The sequence below is a fragment of the Osmerus mordax genome, chromosome 15, assembly GCF_038355195.1.
Source record: "Osmerus mordax isolate fOsmMor3 chromosome 15, fOsmMor3.pri, whole genome shotgun sequence".
Taxonomy (NCBI): domain Eukaryota; kingdom Metazoa; phylum Chordata; class Actinopteri; order Osmeriformes; family Osmeridae; genus Osmerus; species Osmerus mordax.
Genome location: NC_090064.1, coordinates 3,700,853 through 3,728,461, shown reverse-complemented (window position 1 = coordinate 3,728,461; position 27,609 = coordinate 3,700,853). Strand labels below are relative to the sequence as shown.

Genomic DNA, 27,609 nt, shown 5'->3' with positions numbered 1-27,609 from the left:
ATAGTTTTGGAAGGGGATGTAGAAGAAGCTCATATAGGTGTGATGGTCAGGTGTCCACCTACTTTTGGCCATACAGTATCTTTTTTTACTATCCAGTAATATTCTATATTACCACTTGATGGCAATGTGATACATAACTTCTGATCAAGGCTGCCCATCAACAGAGAATAGTTATCATGTTTGCAAGTCTTACAGGACCTAAATAGATGCCTCAACACACTGTCATCCATAAAAGCCATCTACACCAACTAATGTTCACTGTATGGAATTATATTCACACCTTGTGATGTTTTAATATGTAATTGTTCCCCACCATGCATTTGCATGGTTGACTACACCATTTAAATTGAATGTGTTATGTTAACATGAAACCTGCTGAATTGAGACAGACTGCAATACTATTGACACTATGCATAGAGAAATGTTGAAATATTTAAATTCAATGACATTTTTCAAGTGTATTCTGTATAGTTGTACACTAGTGACTACGGCATACATTGACTTAACATTGTGAGGTTTGATACCGTTTTAGAGATATGCCTTGTTATGTTACTTCCACCATGTCTAGTTACGCTAAAACAAAGCAAGAATTGTGATAACCTTCTGTCAACCAAAATACACCACACAAGGTAATTTCCTTTGGAAAATATTGTGCCTCCAAGACTTATAATGCAACATTAGATTATTTCATTATGTTAAGGCAAATCTTAGAAATAAAAATACAACTCATGGTTCTGGTCTGACTAGTCTTTATTTTTCAGATAAAGGCGCTGTGGTACAGACAACATTTGGATCAAGTAAAACAGTAGCAAGCTAAGAGACAAGCCAGGAGGTGCAACACCATGAGGAGGTGCAGAGAGAGCTGTCACCAGAGGCTGGAGTGTAACAGGCATTCAGGGTCCAGCTGTCAGACTAAAGGCCAAATGAAAACCTACAGAGTTAAAATAAAAAGGTTGACTCTCAGCCTTGGCAAAGGTTTTTTAAACAGTATAAAAACTAAGGCAGTAGGTAAAGCACACATTACAAAAGCACTGTAAATTTCAGAGATTTAATAAAGATGCTACTTCATAGATTTGACTGACTGAATGGTAAAAAAGAAAAATAAGTTGATGTGAATTTACATTTAGTCTCTGGCTATGTTGTGAAATTCACTCACATAAGACGACAAGACAATGCAATAAATGCTTCTTAGAAGTTTAGAGAACATGAGGATGTGTTTCCATGTTCCTACAGAAAGGGTTAATTGAAGTGCAACAAAATCCTATTCGCTAATTTGGCAAACTTTCTGACATGTTGTAGACTGCCTTTATTTTTCTTGGATAGGATTTATTTCATATCGCATTCTGTGAGAAAATCATCCCAAATAAAAAATCTGTACACCAGTATACAGTACTGTATGTTTGTTGATGAATAGTAACTTCACAGTGTAGATACATAGATAGTATATCAGAACAAAATGACAACACTAAAATACTGCATTGGGGGCCTGCAATGATTGTTATAAAATTCATTTTCCATTGTAACAGTATTAAGTTGTCTTTGAAGGTGACAGGGGTCAAGTATGGGTGGACGACTGGACGTGGTATGCAGCTGAAGTGAAGAAGAAATTTAGAACTGGATTTCAGCAAATTATGGAATCAATCTATTAAACTGCATGTGCTCTCATCATCTATTTCCATTACAAATTTATTTGAGAAAAGCATCTAGCTTTTTTTGGATATTCTCAAAAGAGTCCATTCCCATGTAATCTGCCTGACCCTGCTCCCATTTCTTCTTGCGTTCTTCTGAGGACAAGGCTTCTTGGGCTGCATAGTCCGTTTTCATCTAGCCACAGAGAAATGCATGCCAGAAAGTCAGAATCCATCAATGGTTACACCAATTAAAGATTACTTTGCTGTTAATGCAGTTGTCTGGATTGACACCAAAACACACTACTGTCATTCTAAATAATTTTAAAGAAGTCTGTCACATATATTTTATATGTTTAACCTTTAATTGTAATTACAAAAGTCCTTGAACTGGAATGTTACCAGATTTATACAATTATATTTATATACACTGGGGGGTAATTGGGAATAATGTACAGATTTTGCTCTTATGGAAAGAAATTTGAACTTTTGTTCACCAATTGGCAATCAACTCATCACAATGTAGTAATGACTCAACTTTTGCCCCCTGGTGTATCATTTACATGTATACGATATACAGAAAACTTATCACAGCTCATCAATTCAAATAAAACTAAATTCATAATGAAAACAACAGTTTATACAATTAACAGTTATTGTGCAATTATATACAAGACAATAAATCTGACTCACCTCTAAAATGATATAATGAAAGACTAAGGGCCCTATTTTAACGATCTGAAACGCAAGTATCAAAACTCAAAGCGCAAGTAACTTTGTGTGTGGGACTCCGGCCCTGTTGCTATTATACCAGCGGGATAAATGACTTTGCGCCTGGCGCAAATCTAAAATGGGTTGGTCTGAAGAAGCTACATTACTAATGGGTGTGGTTTGGGCGTGCAATAAACCAATCAGAGCGTCATCTCACATTCCCTTTAAGAGCAGTCGCTTGTTCCATGGCGGATTGCTATTATAACGGCGGATTGGCCAGGCGCACGCCGGAGCGGTTCACAGCCGACGTTGTCGTCAGGGCCGTAAAAGATAGAGAAGTGACATTGTATGGGAAAGGCAGAGCAGTTTTCTCATTGCAATAAGTTGCCCACTCATGCTGCTCATTCAAATTCTTAGTCTTATTTTTATATATATTTAATTTTTTAAATTGTTTAGTTCTTAGAATTAGTTTAAGACCTGTATATGCCACAGTAAATTCCGTGTTTGTGTAACATACATGGCGAATAAACTGAATTCTGATTGGGATGGGACAAGAAACCCACCCAAATTAGCTTCGGTTAAACAGGCGTGGGAGGAAATTGCCACAATTGTTACAAATCAAGTTCACATGCATAGAGATTTCTCATGAAAATCTTTTAAATCATTGACATGAAAAAAATTGTATGTAACGTAGCTTTGCAGGAAGAAGACCCTGGCATCGCCAGCAGTGCGCACCTTACCTTAAAATAGCATCTGAAAAACGCGCCATTGACTTTAGACTACTTTTTGCCTGGTCTGTGGCGGAATTGATTTTCTGAAACTGCAAAATAGCCCCAGGGAACGTTTGCGCCGGAACACGCCTCCTTTTTTCGCTTAACCGCCCCCGGGAGCGCAAGGTCATTCCCTAATATCGACGTGCGTCTGTGGAGGGAAAAGTCCGCTTTGCGTCGAGTGCAAACTAGGAATGATACTTGCATCATTGACAAAGTCAATTGCGCTGGGTGCAATATAGGGCCCTAAATGTCACTGCCATAGCCGTAGCACTGTTTAGTTTGTTCTTCCTGCCAAGTGTTTTCTATCTGTCTCCCTGTGTGTGTGTGACACCCACACACAACCCCAATTCCAAAAAAGTTGGGACTATGTCAAAATGAAATAAAAACAGAATGCAATGATTTGCAAATCTCACAAACTCATGTAATTCACAATAGATAATTGAAAACATATCAAATGTTTAAACTGAGGAATTTTTTTTTTTTAATTTTAAAAAGTTAGGACGGGGGCAATAAAAGTCTGGAAAAAGTAAGTATTACTAAAAAATAAACAGCTTAAAGAGGCAGAGTCTCTCAGACGTAAAGATGGGCAAAGGTTCACCAATCTGGGAAAACCTGCATCTAAATATTGTGGAAACATTTCAGAACAATGTTCCTCAACGTAAAATTGTGATGGCTTTGAATATATCATCATCTACAGTAAAATCTAATACAAAAAATCTGAGAATCTGGATAAATCTTTATGTGTAAGGGACAAGGGTGAAAATACTGCATGCCCGTGATCTTCAGGCATGATTCTGTAATGGAAATCATTGCATGGGCTCAGAAACACCTCCAGAACTCATTGTCTGTGAACACAGTTTGCCTTGCCATCCAGAAATGCAGGTTAAAGCTCTATGATGCAAAGAAAAGCCGTATGTGAACATGATTCAGAAATGATTCATCATCTCTGGACTTCTCTGGGCTATATGTAATTTAACAATGGACTGAGGCAAAGTGGGAAAACTGTTCCATGGTCAGACTAATTTAAATTATTTTTGGAAACTATGGGCGGTGCATTTTCTGGACTAATAAAATGTACAAGTATTCCCTCTGAGTTCCGTATCTTGGTAAATAAACACTTTTAGTTTATATCCTGCCTGCCTTTCCTTGCATTTGGGTCCACCTCCTGCACTACCACATTAAAAGTGTTGTTGACTGACCTCCACACATCCAGAGTTGAAGGGCTGATCACCATATTGCTCATGGAGCATGGGCACCACGGTGCTGGAGTAGAGGGTCCACCACTCCAGTAGGAAAGTGGGGTGTGAGGAGGCTTCCTGCATGTTCCCCTGGATCTTCTTTTCTTTGGGGTCAAACGTGTAGCTCCATGGCTTGGTCTGGCCTAGGAAATGGACTACCTTGGCGTTGCTACCGTATCTGAAAATGATGTAAAAAACGACAACTAGTTACTGAGTAATCCTTCTTGGCCAGGTGCCTTGAGTGTGCTCACCTCAATGGAACTACATTTACATTTATGCATTTAGCACGCTTTCATCCAAAGCGACTTCCAAGAGAGAGCTTTACAAAAGAGCATAGGTCACTGATCATAACAACGAGATAGCCCCAAACATTGCGAGCAGCCAAAACATGAAGCATACATTGTGAAAAAACAAATAAGTGCCAAAGGGAAGAACCATAAGAGCATGCAGTTAAACAAGTTACAATTAAACATTAAACAACAATTAAACAACATGAAACTCAAAAGGTGTAAGAGTGTACCTGTAGAAAAATAATCAACAGTAAAATAGTTCACAGCGAGTACAATCATTTAAAACCGGTACAACTAACCAACAAGAGCAACAAGTCTCTCAATAAGAGTCATTGTGATCCTGGAGGAAACTAACATCAGGTCCAGCCAAGCATTCCTAAGTGCCGTTGTACTCCCGGAACAAGTGCGTCTTGAGTCTTTTCTTGAAGGTTGGGAGACAGTCAGTATCCCTGATGGAGGTGGGGAGCTGATTCCACCATTGGGGGAAACACCCCCCAACTACCTGGGGGGTGTTCCATCAACGTTGATAAGCGAGACTTATTTCGCCAAGTCTCGCTTACTTCAGCAAGAGTTCCGTTCCATTTAAGTGGCTTATTGTAGTTCTAGACACGTAACCAAGGTAACTTATACTTCGGAACTTGCCTGCTCCGTGTCAGGCTAAAAGTTGAGCTAAACAGAACGGCTCTGGCAAAACTAAGATGTGTTTCAAATCATTTCAAACAGGCAGAAACAGAATCTCAAAAGACAAGTAAATTCCTGCGCGCAAAGCACTTTTTTCGGAAACAGACTAAGTGCAGACTTTTTGAAGTGCAGACATGAATGAATTTACGTGTTTACTTCATCTCCAAAGAATGTATTAATTTAAATAAACAAGTTAAGAAATAATGTCACTTTAACAGTTTTCAAAAGCCATTGGTTAATTGACATAAAATAAGGCCTTAGAAACTAAGCAGAGCGTCTAAACAAGTTACAATCAATTATGGCGTATCCGTTCTTTGACAACCCTGTGGATGAAGGTGCTCAGATTATACAAAGAGCGTTTATCCCACCAGCCCAAATGGTCTTCAGAGGAAGAGGTATAGGTTCAGCAGGCCCAGCATAATTTATCTTGATAGATTTTGTTGTCATTCTTAAAAAATATATACATAGAAAAACACTTTAGCAACTCTTAAGGATGGCATAAACACATAAGAGCAGCCTACCATCCTTTGAAGAAAGTAGTAGAAAGGAGAGTAGTAGACTATAATATTAGAAATGAGGGTAGTAGACTGCAGTCTATGTAGGTAGGCCTAGACTATGTAGTCTGCTGGAATCACACACAAGGAAGAAAACTCACTGTAGCCAAGCCTTGACCACTGTTCAGTCTGTCTGCATCTCTGTGTGTCTTTGCATGTGGGACATTCTTGAACAGGATTGGTGACTTAAAAAGGTTTAGCAAAGGCAACTATGCCAGGAAATATGAAGGGTATACTACCTTGCTCCAAAGCAGTACCTGAATATTATCGTCAGTTTTCCAGGTAATCTTGAAACACAAAGAATCAAGGAGACTTTTTATTCAATTGTATAAAGCATTTTCATTGTTTAACCCTTGTGCTGCCTTCGGGTCACATGACCCAAAGGTTCATAACGAACCATCGTTGTGTTTACCCAATTTTACCCAATACAAAAACAAATAAAAATATTTTTCTTTTAACCTTCGCAATGTGGGGGGTCTGAGACAGCCCAACGGTTAAAAGAAAATGCTTCACTTTGTTTTTGTATGCGTTAAAGTTGCCGCAATACGACGGTGGGTCACAATGACTGATGGGTCAGAATGACCCGAAGATAACACAAGAGTTAAAGTAGCCTATATGTTGACAAGCCTCTATATTACTTCATCCTCTATCTTCAACCCCATCCAATATTAAAGGTGCCATATACTGTCCCCATGGTGTATCCAGGCCCGCTGGAAGACTCAGGGGGTGACTGCCTGGTGCCCCCAGGGTTGAAAAAGCGTTTCTAAAATGCTCTCTAGAGTGGCAAAAATGAGACCAAGTGCACTGTCTGACATTCACATTGTGAAATATGCTTGAGTGCCCAGGGTGCCCCTTAACGCAATAAATGATAGTATGCCCTCTATAAATTTCAAAACATGTCTTAATGAGTTTCTTTATAGTAGAGAAAATGTAATGCAGTACCCTATAAGGTGCCCTTACAATGGTCTAAATTTGACTGTTCTCGTGCCCTTACTTCCAATGGAAAAGGGTGCTTTTATGAAGTGCCCTTTATGCTGCCCCTACATAAGTGTCCCAAATGGTGCCCTTTCCAAAGAAGACAATTAAATGCTGTGCAGTCTCCCCTACAATGTGCCCACTAGGGCATGCTTTCCCAAAGTGAGGCTGTGACGACACTTGGGGTGTCGTCCCATTCCCATTGTTACACTGGTGAGAGCCCATGTTGTGCAGTAGCAGCCCTTTAAATGTTTCCGCCCCTGCCCTTCAAACAGCCACAGTCTACCACTGTCCAAGCCCCCTCTGGATCTGTGGAGGCAGACTATGTTCATTGGAAATCTGGGGCAGCTGTCCATACACTGTCAGCCAGAATAGTAATAATTGGATTTGGATTAAATATGCACGCGTAATATAATAATTATATATTCTTAGTCATGCTGAGCAATTTTAAATGACTGTTCTGCCAAGCAAAGTGTGCTACGGTTTGGGTCACCTTCTGTTCTGAAAGTTTGTGCTGGATCTGTGCAATAATACTTATTTCAGTGAATCCCCATTTTAGTCATGGTTATCTTTCCCTTTTATCTTAAAGCTCAGCATTTAGCCTATCAGTTAATAAATGTGTGTGGCAAAGTAATTTATTAATTTTGTTCAAGATGTGAAGACAAAAACATTATTAGCCCACATCAAGTGCAATTAACGATGGCCTTCTTCAGTGTTTTGAATGTTATCCTACAATTTTCAATTGCTGCCACGTTCTTTTTGGGGCTATTATTCTCAATCTCCTGTTGAGAATATTGAGCCATATGGGCTACTGTCAGAACGGTTTGTATAGTTATGTTAAGTAGATTTAGTAGGCCTACAATTTACATATTTTAACAGTCGTAATGGTTTGACAAAAATCTCCCTTGCCGTGTTAATTGCGGCAACATTGCCCTTTTTGGGGACAACTCCCCAAAAAATCAATTTACGCTGCTGAAATTAACACCACTCTGCTGGTTTACGCTTTGCTTTTTGCAACATAACTCCTCTTTTTGACAATCATCTGATCTGGGCTGCACAGTCTAAGCTTATTGAGGTCTAGCTTGAATTAGCGTTGCCTGTTAGTGGAACGGAACGTTAGTGGAACGGCTTGAGGCTTAAGTCTAAGTTGACATTTACCCAAGTGAGACTTATTCGTGTAAGCGCGACTTGCGTTAGCGACGTTGATGCAACACCCCCCTGGTTAGGTAACACAGGCTACAACAAATTAGTCCAGTTGTCAGAACAAATGACAGTTAACTTCTCAAAATGTCTCCCCCATGGCAATACTAGTGTTAACAGGTTTGATTTCAATCACATTTCCAATTTAATTTATGAGAAACATTCTGTAACCTAAGCAGGTTTACGACCGGCTCTGTCAATTCAATTTCCACATGAACAATCACATGCCAGTGTCTGGCACTCTGGGACAGTGTGGGCAGAACTTGAAGTTCTGTCAAACAAACATAACTTTTCAGCTATTAAATACAAAGAGCAAAAAACAAAGAGAAGAGGGACAATAAGATTGCCAGGGGATGCCATTAACCCATGTTAACCTTGGGCAGACCAAACAGCTTCTAATGAGTGCTGCTTTTCATAGGGAGAGAAAAAAACAAGATGTGAGAGACAGTGATTAATGAAGAGAGAGTGAGAGAGAATTACCATGTGCTCAATAAGGATTTAGGACTTAAAATGAAATGGGTCTATTCTGGTATTGGGGTTCAACCGCGTTATGACCCTGGTGTATATTTAACCCAACCAAAGGCGACGGATAAGAGGGGCACCTATGGGAGCTTAAGAGAGACAACTGCTGCTGTTACTGGCCCCTTTCTCTCTCCTCATTGGTAACCTGATGTCATGGCTCGACTATACTTCCATGTGACTGTGTATCTGCTTACTTTCCCTGTATACTCTTCTGCCCACGCAGTACCACAGTGCCCAAAGTATATTTTGGGTTTCACTAGTTGTGTGTGTCACAGCTCATTTGAAGTGGGCATGGAAGGACATTAAAATAATATTATACTTGTACTCATTTCGATAACTGTACATCGGTTATCAACAAGTTACTGACAGCAATGTTTTGTAATCACAAAGACTCCATGCGGCAGCAGCCTGCCTAATGCCATTGTCTGTAGAAAACCTTTCCTGCCAAGTTTAATAGTGCCAAAAATGACTCTTTCATGACCAAACTTGCTGCAGAGGAATTTGGTACCTATATTTCTCAGATCCCAAATTGACATTCTTTGTCATATCTGAAATACTTGTTCAACCTCCACATCATCTATTCTAGTCACTTTTAGTTATAAAGGCAATTTCTCATTATTTTAAGAAAATTGCCAATGCTGTGGTACATTCATGCAAATACATTTTCTAGCCTTCATTTGCTGTTTCCTACATTATCAATTGTTTGTTATATTGATGAAAATGTATTATATTAGTTTTCTGTTATACTGTCCTACCACCACAAACATCTAGACATTTAGTTCATAACAGAAGTCCTTATTTAGCCAGTGTGTATCCTTGAAACTAACTCCTCGGGTATGTAACAGGCCACCCGCGTCAACGAATTGCTAGTTTTTCGTTGGCGTAGTTGGTAGTGATGACGCTTGGGAAGCCAGAGGTGGTAAGTTTGAACCCAGTGCGGGATGATTTGCCCGATACCTCTGACAGAGTTTGCAAGACCACGTCTGTCACAATTACATGCACAATGGTTGAGCCAGTTGTCATAATTGTAGGCCTAATTCACCTTATAGCACTTGCATGTACAGTTCTGCTTAAGGGGTGTTTGGTATGTTTACGTTAACATTTTTTTTCCTTTGTGCTATGGAATGCAGTAAAATAGTGTTGCACAAGATCAAGCTAGTGTGGGGCAAGCTAGCTTCTAGCCTACTCCTTAAGTAGGCAAGTCCTTGCTAGCAGGAATGCTAAATGTTTCTAACATCAATTAGAATTGAGTACGGTGCATTAAAAAACGTGAGGCATACGCCGTTATGTAGGCCTTCCTGTTTCTAAACAAAGTACATGTATGAAGTGTCTTTCTTTTGTGACGAAGCCACACACAATTACATTAACGCTTCTGGCAACCAATCAAAGATGAAGGAAACAATAGTAAGAGTCATTTATACTTATGGAGTACACATACTGCTTGAATGCTGGAAGGTACGTGTAGATGGCTATGCTGCTGAGATTGTAGATGAAGGGGAGGTGCTTTGATATGTCTGCTGTTGCCCAAGTGTTGAAGTAGCCATTCAATACCCCTTGGTCCCCTCCTGCAAGAAGAAAAACAATATGTGAATACTCAATGTTGAAAAATAACATTGCTTACATTGTTACCCTGACATACAGTAGATACACTTAAGTATTGTTTTCCAATTCCAATAGTTTTGTTATGTATTATTTGAACTAGAAAAAGGAATTCTCGGAACTGAGGATTTTGTACAATGTCAAAGGCAAAAAGTAAAGAAATTACTTAGGTATTGCTTTCCTGAAAGGTTGGATGGATAAATAAGATGAAATTGATAGTGACAGTCAACTGATCTATACACCTCTAACAAACCTACTAAGCTGATGCATGTTCACATTAGTCAGCGAGCCTTTGAATACAATATGTAAGATACAGTCCCCTCTTTTACTTATCTAGCAAGTGTACATGAACTCAGTACAGTAGAGGTTACAGTACAAAAATTGTAAGTAACAGACAATAATTCTTCTAAAGAGCATGTTGCCCAATCAGCCAGATCAAGAACACCATGGAAACTGCATGAGGCACCTTCATGAACCCTGCGTCCCCGTCCCCCCCATCTCTCTCTTTCTCACACACACATGCACGTAATTCACATTGGGAATGAAACCAATCCTTTACCTCCTCAACAGTGATATGATTCAGCCACTACTATACATTTACGTATGCTATAGATTTGGCAAAAGGGAGCAATCCTTGCGCCAGTGAGTGTGAAAAAGACACAATGTACAGAACATGTACGACTTGGATGCATGCCTCGAAGACCGCTGCATTCCATTAGTCGAAGGGAAGGGTGTATTGTAGCAGGCGCCCCCAGGGGTAAAAATAGTGGACTTGGTACAGTGGTACTTTATCTGTTGCAGAATAGGTGCATTGGTGAGGTCAAATACTAGTTCACGTTGCAGACAGTAATGCATGGTAAGCCTAAGGTATCTGACCAACAATGATTTTGTATGCTGCATGCTAAACTCATACCGAAGTTCAAAGACAGCTCACTATGTATACTATGGTTTTCTGTACTTTGGCCCTATGCTACTGCATAGGCCTTTGCCATTGAAAGTTGTACCCCCAGAAAACGGTGCAACAGTTCATCAAGTCTACATTGAAGTTCCTAAACGAAATAATGAACATTCTCCTAAGCAGAGACCTGTTCTGCCATAAAGGCCGCAGGTCACTGTAGTTTAAACTAGCCAACCAAATCACTACATCGGCTCCAAAACAATCTTCTTATGCGAGCAAGCTTCCCCAAAAATATGAGCCTGTAGCATCCTCATTTCAAAAGGATAAGGCGGCTGAGCCAGAATTCCCATCTTCCAATGCATGTTGACTTTGGCACCAGATGATGCTGGAACGACAGAGCGCAAAGATGCCGCCTTAAGGCAGATCCGACCGTACAATAAAAGGTGAAATTGAATAGAGAAGCCCTGTGACCAGCCTCTGGTGCCTCAAGCCATTTTAACATTACTCCCATTGGCTAGGAGATAGTGAGCTAAATGTGCTAGTATGGGAACATTATGTATTGCTTGTAGTAGGGCAGCACTCAGAAGAAATGCTAAAGGTCAGCGGAACTTCGAGCCAGTGCCCAAACGGAACGACCAGTGCAGGCTATAAATATACACATTTTCAAATTAGCATAAAGAGGGGCTATCACTGTCTACCAACTACACATATAATCAAAATGGTTTACATTGGACAAAAAATTTATATATACATATCTCATCACTAATGTGAGAGTCCTACAGTGGATAGAGTTGCAACTGGATAACGTTGCAACAGGGCCTTTATTTGTCTACTGAGAGAGCTTCATACAGAAGCAAATGACAATGTGCAACATTGATCTGAACTGAGCAATTTCTATGATGCCAGTCTTATTCCTGCCAACAGTCTCTAGTGGCAGCCAAAATGACTGTACTTCAAAGCATGTGCCACTATTAAGCACACTAATTGGTTTTTAAATAAACTTTTGATGATTGCAAAGAGGTTTCCGTATTGTACTGTACATTGCACATAAATTATAAAAAGTAACAAATCTATGTGCATGTTGTTCATTCTTCACATTTGCAAAGCTACACATGTAATAACAATACAATCAGTACACTCTCATGTAGGTGCCTTTACCACAGCTCTCAAAGTTACAGTTAGCTAAAATATTGGGAGTTTACAATCTGTGAGCATACAGACAATAAAACAAGCCTATCATGAATGGCCTTCTTGTTACTAGGAGAAAATGTGCCAAGTTCCCTCATGTAGCTGTTGGGTAAAATTGTAGAGGGCTGCAAGTAAGTGTTAGAGTGCCAACTCTATTATGCAATACCCCAAAAGAGAGTTGTTAGTTTAGCTTGAAGTATGTCAAAATGAAGAGAGAGTTCTTGATTTAGCTCATGAAAGAAAAAACAAAATGTTTTGTGACTACACTGAGGCCAGAATGAAGACCACAAGTTAGTGGTGACCCTAGATGGAATAGTTTATTATCAACCCAGGATAGTTTTATGTCAACTAGTTCCCAATTTAAAATGGAACCTCAAATGTAACTTATGCCGCACCTAAGAATAACTTGAGCTGAGACTGGAGAACCTTGTTTCTAAACCCCTTGCTGAAGGCAAAAGTAAACATGGAAGTTCACATAATGCACTGAAGCACTTGAAGGCCACAGTTGAAACCTCTCAATGCTTTAAAAGGACACAGATAAACACCAACATTTGGAACTTGATTAATACACATTTCACAGTGAAAACTTTATTTTGATGGGAATTTAGGTTTTCAGTTAGTGAGCATTATGAATTTGTGATACAAACCCACTGGTTAGCTACAGTCAACATCAAGTCAAAACTTCCCAATGCATATGGCTGTATCATAAGTACAGTATTAAAACAGATGTATGCCAACAGACAAAAACGTGACTTACCGTCAAAGCTGCCATGCTCTGTGCAATACTGAAGAAGTTTGCCGTAGGTCTCAAGAGATGGACAGAACACAAACACACCAGAGTTGAAACAGTCTGGCCAACCGGGATCTGGAGCAGCTGACAGCTCCTCTCTGTCAAACAGCTCATCTATGTTTGAGACCACCTGTCAGCCAAACACACACAGTGATAAACACACAACTGTTGTTACTATGACAATCATTACTGTACCAACATATACAAAGAAGTCTCTTGTAGCATCTTAGAATCCAATTAGAAACCTGATTAAAATCTCTGGTCGTAACTATTAAACAATGCCAAGACCACAACAAATTCCACGACCAAAATACATCACCAGCACTGCTGTACTTGTTTAGACTAGCTGATTGACAAAGATCACTTGCACAAACCTAAGGAGATACCACCTCATAAAGTCTCTCGCTCCTCTATTAGGTCCTCACCAGTGTATCTGCATCCATGAAAACACATTTGGAGTAGTGTGTGAGTGCCCAGCAGTGGAGCTTGGTAAAGGTGATGCCCAGGTCTGGTCTTTTCATCATGGCCAGATGGGCAGTGTCACCACTATCCAACACATTCACCAGCCTCACCTCATCAAAGATCCTTTTCAGCACTGCCCTGATGAGACAATATACAGATGGGACATTTACAAAGTTTGTAATGCATGTTAGTAAAATGATGTAGCAATAAAAAAAATTAGAAGCTGGCTTGATGCCACGCACAGAAGAAAAGCGTTGTGTGTAATTTATAAACACGTAAAAAATGTGCCTTCATGCACATCAAGAACATTGAACCAATTGTGGTGATCATTGTTGCAGTAGTACTTGGAGCACACAATCAGCATCTGGTATGCAACAAAGCATGTTGAGTCTTGGAACTTCAGTGGTTGCATAGTTGTTGACCAAGACCATTAACTGTCACAACTTGTTTTTATCTATAATTCTGTAATAACCTTCACAAGTAATTTAACTTATTGCTTTACTACTGTACAAATGCACACTGAATTCCTTGAGACAATCCAGCATCATAGGATAGGTCAAATAGTTTGGTCCTGTATGCTTCCACTGAGTTTTAACCCCTGGAGTCATGGCAGATCAGTGATTTCTCAAAGGAAAGGAGGATGAAAGAAAACATTTCAATTATAAATCAAGTATTCAAACAGGACCACAGATCAGTTGCAGAAGGTCGCATCATACTACGTGTTGCATCAGAAGAGGGAGGAACGGGTTCTTACTGGCAGGGCCCTGACACTTGAGGACCGATGAGTGCCACCAATTTCTTGGCTGTCTTGTGGTTGTGCAGGGACTTGCCCAACACCATGGCTCCTCTGGCATAGTTGTCATTGGTAGCCAATGTCACAAAGGCCTGGTCTGGATGAGAATCAAATAAATTATTTCAATTAAGTTTCTCTGTGAGATAATGTTAGTTATTGCTGTGATTGTATTGTGGAAGAAATTGGGATTTCCTGTGTGCTTACATTAATCACTAATCAATAGAACTAGTCATTGGATACTAGTTAGTACGTTTATCATGTAAGCTTGCTATTAATAACAGTATATTGTGTCTATGTGTCAGGTTAATAGATGTTCGGGGTCAGGAGAAAGTACTGGCTAAACGGTCCTTGTCATGACTACAAGGAGAGCTCCAACTATGAACTCTCTAGTGTGAGAGTTGTCATGTGTTGGGAGCAGTGAATCTTTCCCTGAGACTGTTGTAACGTCATTCCTGCCTGACTGTCACAATCTATGTTTACATTCTTGTGCCCTATTAAAGAGGGTCCTTCGGCTTTCGGAGACCTGGTTGAGACCTAAGCTTGGTGTTGTGTTGTCATTTATGGTCAGAAGACTGGTTTTCTCTCCCAATCTGCAGATTGATAAATACGTATTAAAATCCAGAACTCAACTGAACTTAGTCACTCCGTTTATGAAGAGACGGACAAACACTTTCTTCATCAGTATCCCATTATATTACATTAAAAAACAGGGGGAAGACGGGTTATAAATGCAGAACGATAATATAAGAACCTCAGAGGCAACAGCTAATTCCAAATCAAATAAATGAGTAAATTATGCCAAAATAGTCTGACAAATGTTGCTCTGACTGGAGCTCTCTCTAAACCATGTCTACCATTTCTGACCTTTTTCAAGTTAACTGGGTTGTATACTGTAAACTGCCAAGTTGTGCTTGAGAGACTGTTACTTTCCATTTATATTGGGACCATTGCACTCATGTTTAAAACAAATCTGACAAACTGTGAGAACTTAAAGCTCCTCCTCCCCTTGTTTTAATTGGTTACTATAATCTGACCAAATGACAATATTAAAGAGACAATTATTTTTGAATCCCTGCTGCTCAGTCAATTTGCACTGACACATTAAAAGCAGTTTCATAAGCATTTCGCATATTCCTCAGTCCTACTCAGTAGTTGCTATGAAGAGGCGGGGCACCAAAAGCTTGCCCCCCCCCCACACACCCCCCCCCCCCCCCCCCCCCCACCCCCTCAGTCGGTTCTATGACATAACAGCATTCTACAGCTAGGCACGCAGTGTTCAAGAACTACGTGCAGAATTGGAGTTCTTCGGGGAGGTTACAAAAACAGCAACAAGCTTTGGGCTTCATTACTTCCGTATAGGGAAACAGTCAAGGATATTACATTGACGAGACAATGCGTAACATTGGGTCAACATTTAAAAAAGTCCAGACTGATAGTCTGACAGAATTAAATATCCATGTTGTCAAATGACTAAGTTATCTAAACACCTGCAGAGCTCAAAAGAATCAATATGCAAAAGAAAATATTGTGACTTTCATTGCAACAGATTATAGTCGACAGATGCCTTTAAAAAAGGTCGCGATAGGCTAACTAAACCAAACGTTACTTCCTCCATCTAAAAAACCAAGAACTATCGGTTGTGCATGCGACTTCTGTAATGTACATACCTGCCATGATGTGAGAAGAAGTTGAAGCTACTTTGTAGCCTAGACTCGAGAGCACGGCAGCTTTACTTGAGGAAGAGACTGATAATGTACACAGAGGTGAATTTATACTGTCCGAGCATAACAATTTCAATGGACAAGGTCACGTGACAGAGTTTAACGCACACACCCACTTCAGTCGGCGTTCCATACTTCAGCAGCATGCGCCATTAAGCAGAGCTCTGCTCTTGCAACCCCACTAACAGCAGTATGCTTATATTAAGGAATATACCTTTGTTAGTGTAATTCACCGCATATTAAATAATGTTTTGATAAAGCCCATGGCGATCATATCAGTGATGCCAGTAACGCGTTACTCTAATCTGACCACTTTTTTCAGGAACGAGTAATCTAATGCTTTACTATTTCCAAACCAGTAATCAGATTAAAGTTACTTGTCCAATTCACTGTGCGTTACTATTTTGTAATTAATAGTAAAATATATAGGCCTATTTGATTTATTCTTGCGTCTCTGGGTGTGAAGTCATGTAGCCTATGTGACAATTAAATCAGGATTTCTATGGAACGCCGAGTTAGTCAAAATTAAATAGCTAAATAAATAGATAAATACATACATAAATAAATATGGCTATGAAATAAATTCTGAAATTTAAAAAAGATGGCAATGAATATATAAATATAGCATTATATAATTATTAGTGGTGGGCATAGATAATTTTTTAAAATCTAGATTAATCTCACTGTAATCTTGGCGTTAATCTAGATTAATCTAGATTAAAATGGCTCAGAATATGTGTGCTACCCAAATAATGACTAAAAGTAAGTCTTTGAGAACGGGTTTCTCAAGCCAGGTGGTGCATTAGACCAGGAGCTCATCTCCTGTTTCCAAAATGCATCACAAACTGCTTGAGAAAGCTGTTCTACTATGATAATTGGTGATGAAAATAAATTATGTTCAATAAGATGTACTTGTGTTTATTAACTGTTTATTAGATCAGTTAGCTTGGCTGATAGAGCTGTGCTGACGGGCTTGCCTTGGTTGCACTCAAACATCGTAGTTTGACGACGACTCTTCCCCTGCGCTACATCAGTGCTTGGCCCGGCATCTTCCGCATTAGCTAAGGGATGCTTTGCGTTCAGTGGTATTTGAGACTGGAAGAACTCCTACAGTAAACTAATTCCACATAGCACAAGGTGCAAACAACCTAACAGTGCGTGTCCACTGCAGCGACGCGATGCGAGCGACAACATGTTTTCCATTCATTTTCAATGGAGCCAGGCGAATTGCTTGCGTGGTGCATTGTGGGTAGCGACGCGACCGAGTTGAGATTTTCTCAACTTTATGCAATTGAGGAGCGATTTTCGCTAGCGATGGCCAATCGGAGTGTTTTCTTGTTTCTCGTAACGTAGCAACCATGGTAAACATTTCTAGCTTTCTAGGTTTCAAGGTGGAGGAGAAACTAATCGTTTGTGTGGCTGCTTACCCATTCCTGTACGATACATAGCTATATTCGTACAGAGATGTTAATACAAAAAAAACGATGCATGGCGCAAGGTTGCCGAAGTTGTTGGTGCTTGTACTTTCAAATTCAGTCTAGTCACATTACGTAACTTCGTTCTGTGGTGCTGAGAATAGATTAACGGCGATAATTTTTTTATCGCCGATAAGAGTCGCAGCGCGTTAACGCGCGTTAACGCCGATAACGGCCCACCACTAATAATTATATAGCTGAATCCATTGACCGACATCAATAAATAAATACATTTATTTATTTCAAAATGACGTTTTTGTTTATTTCATGGGACTTTTATTTCCTAATGCCACATTTATTTATTTTTTGAGACTTTTACACGCCACATTTATTTCCACATATATTTCCACGCCACATTTATTTCCACACCACAGTTATTTCCACACCACAGTTATTTCTGTGCTGTATTTATTTCCGATCTCACATGCAAACAAAGAGGGGCATGGTTATCTTCAGACCAAAGCAGCTGCACAAGATCATCACCGATTAATAGACTGAAAGGTCCACAGGGGGTGTAACACCGGAAAGTGACAGTATAATGCCAGGGAACTTAACATGGTATTCCATACAGGTGCGTCCAAGGAGCAATGTCGGAAGGGAAGGGAATCTCAGACCTATTGAGAGAGGCTGCAAACCGACTTGACGGGATGGTGACATGGCAGCCACCCCATACAGCTGCTGAAGTGAGAACCCCATGCCCAGGAACCCCTGTTCAAGGTAAATTATGTTAGCTAGGTACCGATAATCAAAAGTACGTGTTCTGCACGTAAATGTAGCTAGCTCCTACATTCAGTGTAGCTAGCTGCTACTTTTAATCCTATTGGTTTAACATTTGTGATTATTCATTATAGATGGTACTACATTGTTTGTGTGGATGACAACGTTTGATGAAACATTCGGTGACGTGATGCCGTTCTGTTATAAGCTAATGTGGTGTCCTAATCACTGAGTGGTTGTGGTAGCATCAAGTTAACCGCAATCCCCCACCCCTCGCCCCTCGGCTTGAAGCAACGGCCCCGGTGGATGTAGGTGGTATTGCATTTCTTGTTAGACTTCCGGTTCTTCCGGTCGTTTTTATTCTATTAACTCCAGTCAACATTTACAAAACTATCTCCCCCCCCAAAAATTGTTCGATTCTCGAACCTGGCTCATACTACTAGCTTTTTCATAAAATACATTTTCCTGATTTTTGCTAAATTTGAAACCAATCCGGGTAAACTAGCACAATGGGTAAACTAGTACCCCATTTATTTGCTTACGTCAATAAAAGTTGCCTGCAAATGTGCTCGCGGATACTAACAGGGCACGAGCACAAAAGTTCACATTGGCCGATAGCCGATTTACCTGGAGCTGAAAGAGCCATATTGAATGAGCACAGGGAGAAATGGCTTGAGTTGCCTGCCCTGTTGTAGCAAGTTTAGCAAATGGTTGTCACACATACATGAAATATTGTTAATATAGTTTATTCCCGTTATTTTAAAACAGATTTGATTTTTCTGTCAAGAACATTTTTACGTTCATGACATGATGGTAAATATTACATTATGTTAAGCGTGAGCATAGATTGTTGACATGTCTATCTGGCGCAAAGACGAAGATTAATACTTTAACTGATAACCACAATAAGAAATTATATAAATATGATTAGTCTTGCCTTCAGAAGTTTTTGTTAAACACACCCATTATTCTTTTTTTTAATCGTGTCATCAAGCCAGACTGCTTTTGTGGGACAATGAAGGTCCTCAGTGACTGTTTCACCCCCACTTATATCTGATGGAAACGTCTTGTATATAGGCCTAGTTCTGTTAATATGCCCCTTTCAAAGGCAAATGTTAAATAAAATATATTTTAGACAGAGTGGAAGTACTCAGATCCTGTACTTAAGTAAAAGGACTAACTTGCTGCTGTTGCCCAGACTGTCTCTAATCCTATGCTTTATTTTCAAATTTTAAAGCTGAAGTGGCAAGACTATTTACCCCTTACAGAGGTAGGCTGGCAAGACCTCCACCAAGACCACATTCCCGGGGACCTACAGCAAAACTAGTGTCGCCCCATTTTCACGCACAATTTCTTTTGCATGAGCAACCACAGTTCAGAAACAGTTCCAGCAAAGAAGGAAATCAAGGTAATACTGTGCTTGACATGAACATTGTGTATAATTGTAAGCCCACCTTGAACCACATTTAAATACTAAGATATTGTGTGTGTCTGCATGTGTTAACATGGTAAGTTGGTTCAAGTTCGAACGTCTGTCTGATTAAGACATAAATAAGCACTCACACTTATCTGTAGCTCAAAAACGTATATGTGAGACTGTGCACGTGTGTACAGGGAAATGTGTAATTGAGAAGGGGACAGTTTGTTCTCTATAAATAATGCAGTTCAGAATTTCTGTATGTGTATTCTGTATGTGTGTGTTTGCAATGGGCTTTAATGTCCAAGGAAAGTAGAAGATGGGGAGTTGTGTGCATGGAGGCGTTACTGCAGCAACACTCGGGGTATGCAGTCACAAAGCACCTTGAGCAGGACAGAGGAGCCATCCTGTAGCTTCAGTGAGGACAAGACAGAGGAGCGATCCTGTAGCTTCAGTGAGGACAGGACAGAGGAGCCATCATGTAGCTTCAGTGAGGACAGGACAGAGGAGCCATCATGTAGCTTCAATGAGGACAAGACAGATGAGCCATCATGTAGCTTCAGTGAGGACAAGACAGAGGAGCCATCATGTAGCTTCAGCAAGGACAAGACAGGTGAGCCATTCTGTACAGTGAGAGAAGAGGCTGCCATTTTCTTTCTTGTGGAGGACATTCACTGCTAGGAAAAAACAACATTATACACAATCAAAGTTGTGAACTTCTCTTCTCCTCTTAGCATGTTAATCCAATTTGTCTAATAGTGAAACTTTGTATCTTGCCTTTAGATGGGAGGTCTGAACCAGACCTGAAAAAAGCGGCACAGATTTTCAAGTCCAAAATACTGTCCGAAAATGAAAATAAAAAGGCACTCCTGGTTAGAATGGACTTGGGCTGACCCCCTAACATGTAGACTGGAAGGTATTGCTGGTGTGCCTGTGTGGAAAAATATTCAAATTGGTTTCCTGTACAATTTACTTAAACCATATACCTTCTTCCCATAGGGGATGCTGCTGTCGGAGAAGGGGTGAATAGGTTCTTCCTCTCTAAAGCAATGAGCCTTCTCCAGTTTGGATGTCACATACATTTTGGTATGTTGCAACTTAACATGTATTTGGTTTTTGTTAAGCCTGTTTTAAAGAGGTTGCAGTCCACTCGTTTTTTAATTTGAAAACCATTCTGTACAGTGAACACCAACATAACACGAGTGTTTGAGGGCGAGCCAGATCATCTAACTCCCTCAACTGCTCAATTCCTTCTTGAGAGTGACATGTTCCTAGTGGCAGGTAGGAGGGGAGCTGTTTTAATGGCCTGTGTCTCTACCAAGCACATTTTTACAGACCGAAATGTGCTTTAACCTTTGTGCTGCCTTTGGGTCACAATGACCAATCGTTGTGCTGCGACAACTTTACCGACCACAAAAACAAATAAAAGCTGTGGGGGGTGTGAGACAGCCCGACAGTTAAAAGAAAATGCTTCACTTTATTTTTGTATGAGGTAAAGTTGTCGCAACGCGTGGGGGGGTCACAATGACTGATGGGTCACAATGACCCGAAGATAACTCAAGGGTTAATGATGTGCCTTTGCAAAGGAAGGAACAAATGCACATTGTTTTGTAGGGACCTTAACCAGTGACGGACTATTCTGTGACACACTGATACTAAATTAAAGGCTTAATGCGGCCAGGATGTTAAATTAAAACAAAACAACTTACATTTCATCTAATTTCCAACTGAAGAGTTGCAGACTTCAATAACTTAGACACAATGCATTAAAGTTCCCATGACATGGTTATTTAACATTAATATGAGTTCCCCTAGTCTGCCTTTGGTCCCCCAGTGGCTAGAAATTTTGATAGGTGTAAACCAAGCCCTGTGTATTCTTCTCCGCCTTTGAGAAAATGAAAGCTCAAACGCTCGGTTTTGAAAATCCTCTCCTTGTGACGTCACAAGGAGGAAGGTTACCTCCACTTTCTCTGCTTTGCCCGCACAGAGAATTTGGCCCATCAATGAATAAATTAACTATGACCGTGCGAGCGCGATATTGGTTGTCCTCGAGACATCATGGCTTGCAAAGACCGAAGCATGGCAGTTAGCCCCGCCTCTTTCTTCCTCATAGCATTTAAAGCTACAGACACAGAAACAGCGCGTCCTGAGGAAAGCTCATTGTGGGACTGCTCATAGTGGCTGTAATTAGGCACCAAGGCTGAATTTCGGGAAGAGACTTCAGATACAGTATTAGGGGACCACTAAGGCCGATATAAAAGCATCCAAAAACAGCATGTAATGGGACCTTTAAACAACAAGCGTGTCCCAACAAGTCCGTCATTCTTTAAGGTCCCTGGAAACATCTCTGTCGTCGTTTGGGCTGCTTGCAGGGTGTTTCATTATTTGCTGATGTTCTGTTTTATTTTGTAAGCACACTTGTTGTCGAATTTGCTCATGTTTTGTCTTTTTTCATATGTCTGAAGTTGCATAGCCACGTCCTAGAAATGTCAACATACATTTACATTTAGTCATTTAGCAGACGCTCTTATCCAGAGTGACTTACAGTAAGTACAGGGACATTCTCCCTGAGGCAAGTAAGGTGAAGTGCCTTTGGCACAGCCGGGAATAGAACTGGCAACCTTCTGATTACTAGCCCGATTCCCTCACCGCTCAGCCACCTAACTCCCTTACATCTTTGTATGTACCCCATAAGCATTTGACCTTAAGTGTATGTTGGCTTCAATCCCTAGGAAGAGGATGAGGATGAATGTTCCTTGGATGATAAATGTAGAGTGGCAGGATATCTACGGATCTTCATTGAAAATGGTAATGAGATGTCTATATGAAATATATACTGCATAGCATTACTTTTTTATTCACAACTGGGTTGTAATACTAGACACACATTTTGTCTAAATGTCAAATAGAGTATTTAGCACTTAGTGTAGTTCACCCCCCAAAATAGGGATTGCATGATGGATGTATGGGTACAACTACAATAACTACATCCCAGCCTGTGGTTAACACACTTTGGAATGCCTGTCAGCCAAACGGTTGTTCTTTAAAGTGAACTTCTAATGCAACAGAGGCCATGAAATTTAAATCCTGCCAACAACATTTGTCTCATTTTATAGCAACCAGTCCACAACTTAAAGCACTCCTTCAGTTCTGGACCGGATGGGAACTCCTTCCAAGCGAACTCACTGTCAGAGTGGTTAGCAGCAACTACCCAAAGTTTGCAACATGTTTTGAGATACTCTGTCTTCCTTCACACTATCATAACTATGATGCTTTTGTGTCTGACATTCTGGCCTGCCTGAACTCCAATGAAACAGGCTTTGGTCTTATTTAGATGGGATGTCCTCAGACCATTTAGGGTTTTATTCTTGGGTGTAGTTAAGTTATATAGATTTTCTCTGCCCACTGTTGTTCAATTTATGCTTGGGCCAGCGTATTACAACTGTTTTGATGTACACAAAAACTGTATTTGGAACCAAGAAAAAAAAAGTACAACTTTGAAAGTACTTCTGTTTATTTTGAACCATTACTTAAAGGGATGCATGTATGTATTTTCGGAACCAATGCTGTAATAAAAAATATAAAAATATCTGCTTTGTTAGTTCCATTAACTCAAGTATAATAGACATGTTGATCTAATGATCAGAAATGCATCCATTTCTGTTAAATAAGGTACCACAGACTCATTGCCTTGACTATACACAGACTGTTGTTTATGTTTTCTGGCACATTCTGAGTCAGAAAAGACCTTGATAGCAGATACAGCTAGCACTGAGTCACTTCCAGAATTTGACTTTTTCCTAAAGTTTTGTACGTCCAACCTAAAGTTAAAGGTTTGACATAGCTTTGAGGATCTGGACAGTTTCAAGCTAAACTGCCAGTGCTTGAGGAAATGGAACATCAGGGTTTGGTAAGGCTGCAAGGTCTTGTTCACTCAGTGAGTGTGGTAGTTGGATCTCGGGAACACTGACATTTGATGCACAGGGAATATGTGGTCCCTCCCAGTCCACACCATAATCCTCACTAACCTGAAATAAAGAAGGCATACAGCTGTTCAGAATGCAAACCATTTTGCTGTGGGTGAATCATTTAGCATTAACAGCTGAACCAGTAGATAACATTACATCATATGAGAAATGTATTTACTTGTGAGAATTCTTGTCCTTCTCTGTGATTTAGCAACCACAACTGCAAAGGTGAACGTTGGTTTGCAGTCCTTAGTCCGTGATGGTTCCATGCCTCCGTGAAACACTGAAGACTACACTGAATATGTGGCATGAAGCATTTGTGTAGTGCATACAGGTCAATCTCGTGGTCAGGATTGAGTGCTCCTTCCGCCTCCAAACTGGATGAAGATGGTGTAGTAGAGATCGAGAATATTTTCATAGACATCTCTCCAAAGGCGCTCAATTCTGTAAAGATACAATGAAATACAGCCTAGATGAAAAGTCCTTGAAAGAAATGTCTAATTGACGCAAGTGGAGACAAGGGGAGTGTGAACACACAAATAAAAGTGAGAGCTGGATTTTAGGTGATGGCTGAATTACAGATCAACTTTAGGGGTTTGGCCTTTTTATAGCCTTTTTACTAGCCCTTTTTGTTCTCCCTACCTCTGGTTATGAACACTCCTTCCAGTAATGTGAGAGTTTCTGTTCTCCCCTCTTGTTGTACATTTCTGTGAAGATGAAAATCCAACAGAATTGTACCTATATTATAAATTTTATAAAACTACATCAGGTACCTAACTCGAGATGGCACTCCATATTGGCCAACAGCAGACATGAAGCCTTTGAGAACAGTTTTAGCTCTGTTGTTGGTGGCACAATTGAGGTATACAATGAGCCTGGAGAATCCATCAATGCCACCATGGACAATAATCCTCCATCTGTGTGAAATGTAACAGGATTAATATTTAAATGGGGGTTCAAGTCCAAATCCCAGGTGATAATTTCAGGTGATGTGGTGCAGGCTTGTAACAAAGCCCTTTAGGACAGGAGTTTGAAAGCAGTGGCCTACTAGATTACAATTGTAGTAGAGAAAGCAGCAGGAAAAACAGACCTGGGCTGCGTTTCCCGAAAGCATCGTAAGCCTAAATTGATCGTAGAGTCCATTGTACGATGGATCTTAGTTGTACGGGCCGTTTCCCGAAAACCATTGTAGCTAAAAAGGCACTTGAAAATCCTCGTAGATTAACGAGAGCTCCAGAGCAGTCGTAGATCGCTAAGTGCATCGTAGCGCAGAGACACACGCAGGAAGACCATGAAAACTACATTAGACTAATGCTGAAAGTTACTTCCGATGGAAAATAAGATTATTTTGGTTCTCTTTTTCCACCAGTTGCGTTGGAACTGGGATATTTGTTAGTGAACCATAGAAGTTTAAGTGCCGAAACAATATCAGAATCCAGTTTATTCTCAAGTAAATTTAGGTTACACAAAATAATTTGATTTGGTGGGTTTGGCGCATGCAATAAACAAAGGTAGATTTAACAAACAAATGTCAGTCTTATTCAAAATACTATAACATTGAAATATGGCTGTTGTAATTTGCAATAGTAACTAGAAATGCATTAACGTAACGCGTTTACGAGTGCAATAACACAACAACAATTGAACATTGAAGATGTTTATTAGAATTATAGGGCTGGTAGCACGCCAAGCCCGGTGGATGAAGAGGCTGGTGGCAAAGCCAAGCCTGACGTTGGGGAGGCTGGTAGCGAGGCCAAGCCTAGCGTCCTGTGAAGACAAGAGTGTCATTCTATAGAATATGATCAAGACTGAATGAAGTGGGTAAGGATTGGATAGTTACCGGGCTGGAGGTGTGGTGGAAGAGTCCATGAGGGTCACGACTGAGCAGAAGCACGAGCAGATCCCCCTGGCGTGCCTGAGAGAAGCAGAAGCAGAGGGTGGGAGGGCAACAAAACATGTGAGCGTGCAGACAGGAGGAATAGAGTGTATATGCGGAAACAATAGCCTACCTGGGAAGAGGGAGGTGCAGTCCAATTCTCCCGTACTTCATTTGGCCTAATGTGGTATTCTTTTCCTGGATTCAAGTTATGCCTAATTCCATTTAGACATGAGTCAGTGAGAGTTGGAAGAAACTGTTCCTTGGGCGAGAGGTTCTTGTCCGGGTAGACCGCAGCCTCCTGCCGGAGGGGAGTGGCTGGAACAGTGTGTCCAAGGCAGGGTACCAGATGGTGATGAAGGAGGTGAGGATGCACTCAAATATGGTACCCATCATTGTCAGTACCCAATACTGCACCATCATTGTCTTTGACAGATCAACTTCTTCAGGAAGTACATCCTGTTGTCTTCTTGGTGAGGCAGCTGATGTTACATTTACATGTATTCATTTAGCAGACGCTTTTATCCAAAGCGCCTCTAAGAGAGATTTACAAAAAGTGCTGGGAGATGGTAGTGCCCAGGAAATGGAAGGATTCCACAGGGTTGACTGGGAAGTCACACAGGGTGAAGGGGCTGGGAGGGAGTGAAAACTCGTACAAAAATCATAAAAGCCATTGAAGATAGCCTAAGTCCTGCACCGCTGACTTGTCCCCTCTGGTTGTGGGGAATTGGATGTGGTCTGGGATGTGGCAAAGTAATGCAGTTGTGACAGCCTGCACAGATCTTGACACTGAGGCCTTGGAGAGCCCATGTCCATCTCCAAGAACCTCCAGAAAACTTCCAGTGGCCTAGAACTTTAACACTGCCAGTAGGGTTGCAGGGGTCAGTGCAAAGGACCTCCTTGTTAACCTCTGCAGGTCTGCTTGTATGAGGTTCAGGAGCATCATGATATCATGATGTCATCTGACATATCTTACACTCATAATGAGTATAATTGATCAACCATCAATTAAAGTAGAGTTGATTATTCATGTCAGAAACAATGATTCCATGTTGAAGACATGGGGTATTCATTACTTATGTGTTTGTCATTTGTCACAATGTTATTTGTGGCCAATATGTGAGAATCATGAGATTGCAAACATGGTCTTGGAAAGCTGTTGGCCTATGCAACATTGTAGATATAGTCAACACTAGAAAATAAGACAGTAAATATGTTGAATTGAGATGCTTGTATTTGTACATTGAATTATGTAGGCTGCTAGCTGGGACATGCCATGTGTGATACCATTTATATGCATGTTTTTGAACCTTGTAGTTCAATCAAGTAGTAAATATAGGACATATATATATATATATATATATATGCCTATGGGAAGTGGAGTACCAAGAAGAGTAATTTGAGAAATTGTTGTTTTATGGGAGTTTGTTCTACCTGCTCCTGCTCCTCACATGGATCTATAAGGTAAACTGTAAGGATGTAAAAATTCTAGGATTGGACAGGCAACACTGAATATATGATACAATACACAATTCAGCCTTTACTTAATTTAAATAAACATTGTATGCTTAGCCTATAAGGTAACCTAAATTTGACACTACCTTGTTGATTGGGCAGAAGAATAGGCACAGAAATGGAAGGCATTGTGAACTTCATCTCTTCAAACAAAAGCTTCCTCACCTCCATTTGGAGACGAGCCCACTTAATTTCCAAAACCTCCTCTTGGTATTTAGAATCCTGTGTCGCTGATTGCAGGGTCCTGACACCGGTGTAAAACTCAGATGCAGCATAGTTTGCACGATCACCTTGTCTTTGCATCATACAATGTAGCCTACATTGAAAAGTACTAAAATAAGTAGCTTATAATAAATGTAAAGTTTTCTGTAGCGACAGAAAATATTTTTTGTGTACCGTAATTCGGCAATTATTTTGGTTGCCGTTTTAATTTTAAAGTCTTAAAGTTGCGTCAGAAGAATCACATTTCAGTACAATGGACAGCGTTTTGTTAAGTGAAACTTAAGAGACATGTACGATGGTTCTCCTTAAGAGCATGTTTGGGAAACACACGTAAGAAATAATGATCGTTATCGGGAAACGCAGCCCTGATCAGTTTGTGATTCCCATCGATATGCC

The 27,609-nt window shown here is 40.3% G+C and overlaps 1 protein-coding gene across 1 annotated transcript; it reads right to left on the bottom strand.

Annotated features, from left to right (window-relative positions):
- Positions 1 to 732: 732 nt before the first annotated feature.
- Positions 733 to 16,090, bottom strand: gyg1b (glycogenin 1b). Its single transcript, XM_067251988.1, has 7 exons — positions 15,970 to 16,090; positions 14,264 to 14,399; positions 13,473 to 13,647; positions 13,015 to 13,177; positions 10,011 to 10,137; positions 4,312 to 4,528; positions 733 to 1,824 (listed from the first exon to the last, which is right to left on the bottom strand). The coding sequence occupies exons 1-7, from the start codon at positions 15,974 to 15,976 to the stop codon at positions 1,687 to 1,689; spliced, it is 963 nt and encodes a 320-aa protein (XP_067108089.1). The 5' UTR covers positions 15,977 to 16,090; the 3' UTR covers positions 733 to 1,686.
- Between the last annotated feature and the right edge of the window lie 11,519 nt (positions 16,091 to 27,609).

Bases quoted from the DNA above. Each gene is read 5' to 3' on its own strand.
- gyg1b (XM_067251988.1), bottom strand. The intron at 10,138-13,014 runs GTAAGTCACGTT...TTCTTCTTGCAG, and splicing joins AGAGCATGGCAGCTTTGACG to GAGGGGACCAAGGGGTATTG. The intron at 1,825-4,311 runs GTCAGTCAACAA...CTCTGTGGCTAG, and splicing joins TCAACTCTGGATGTGTGGAG to ATGAAAACGGACTATGCAGC.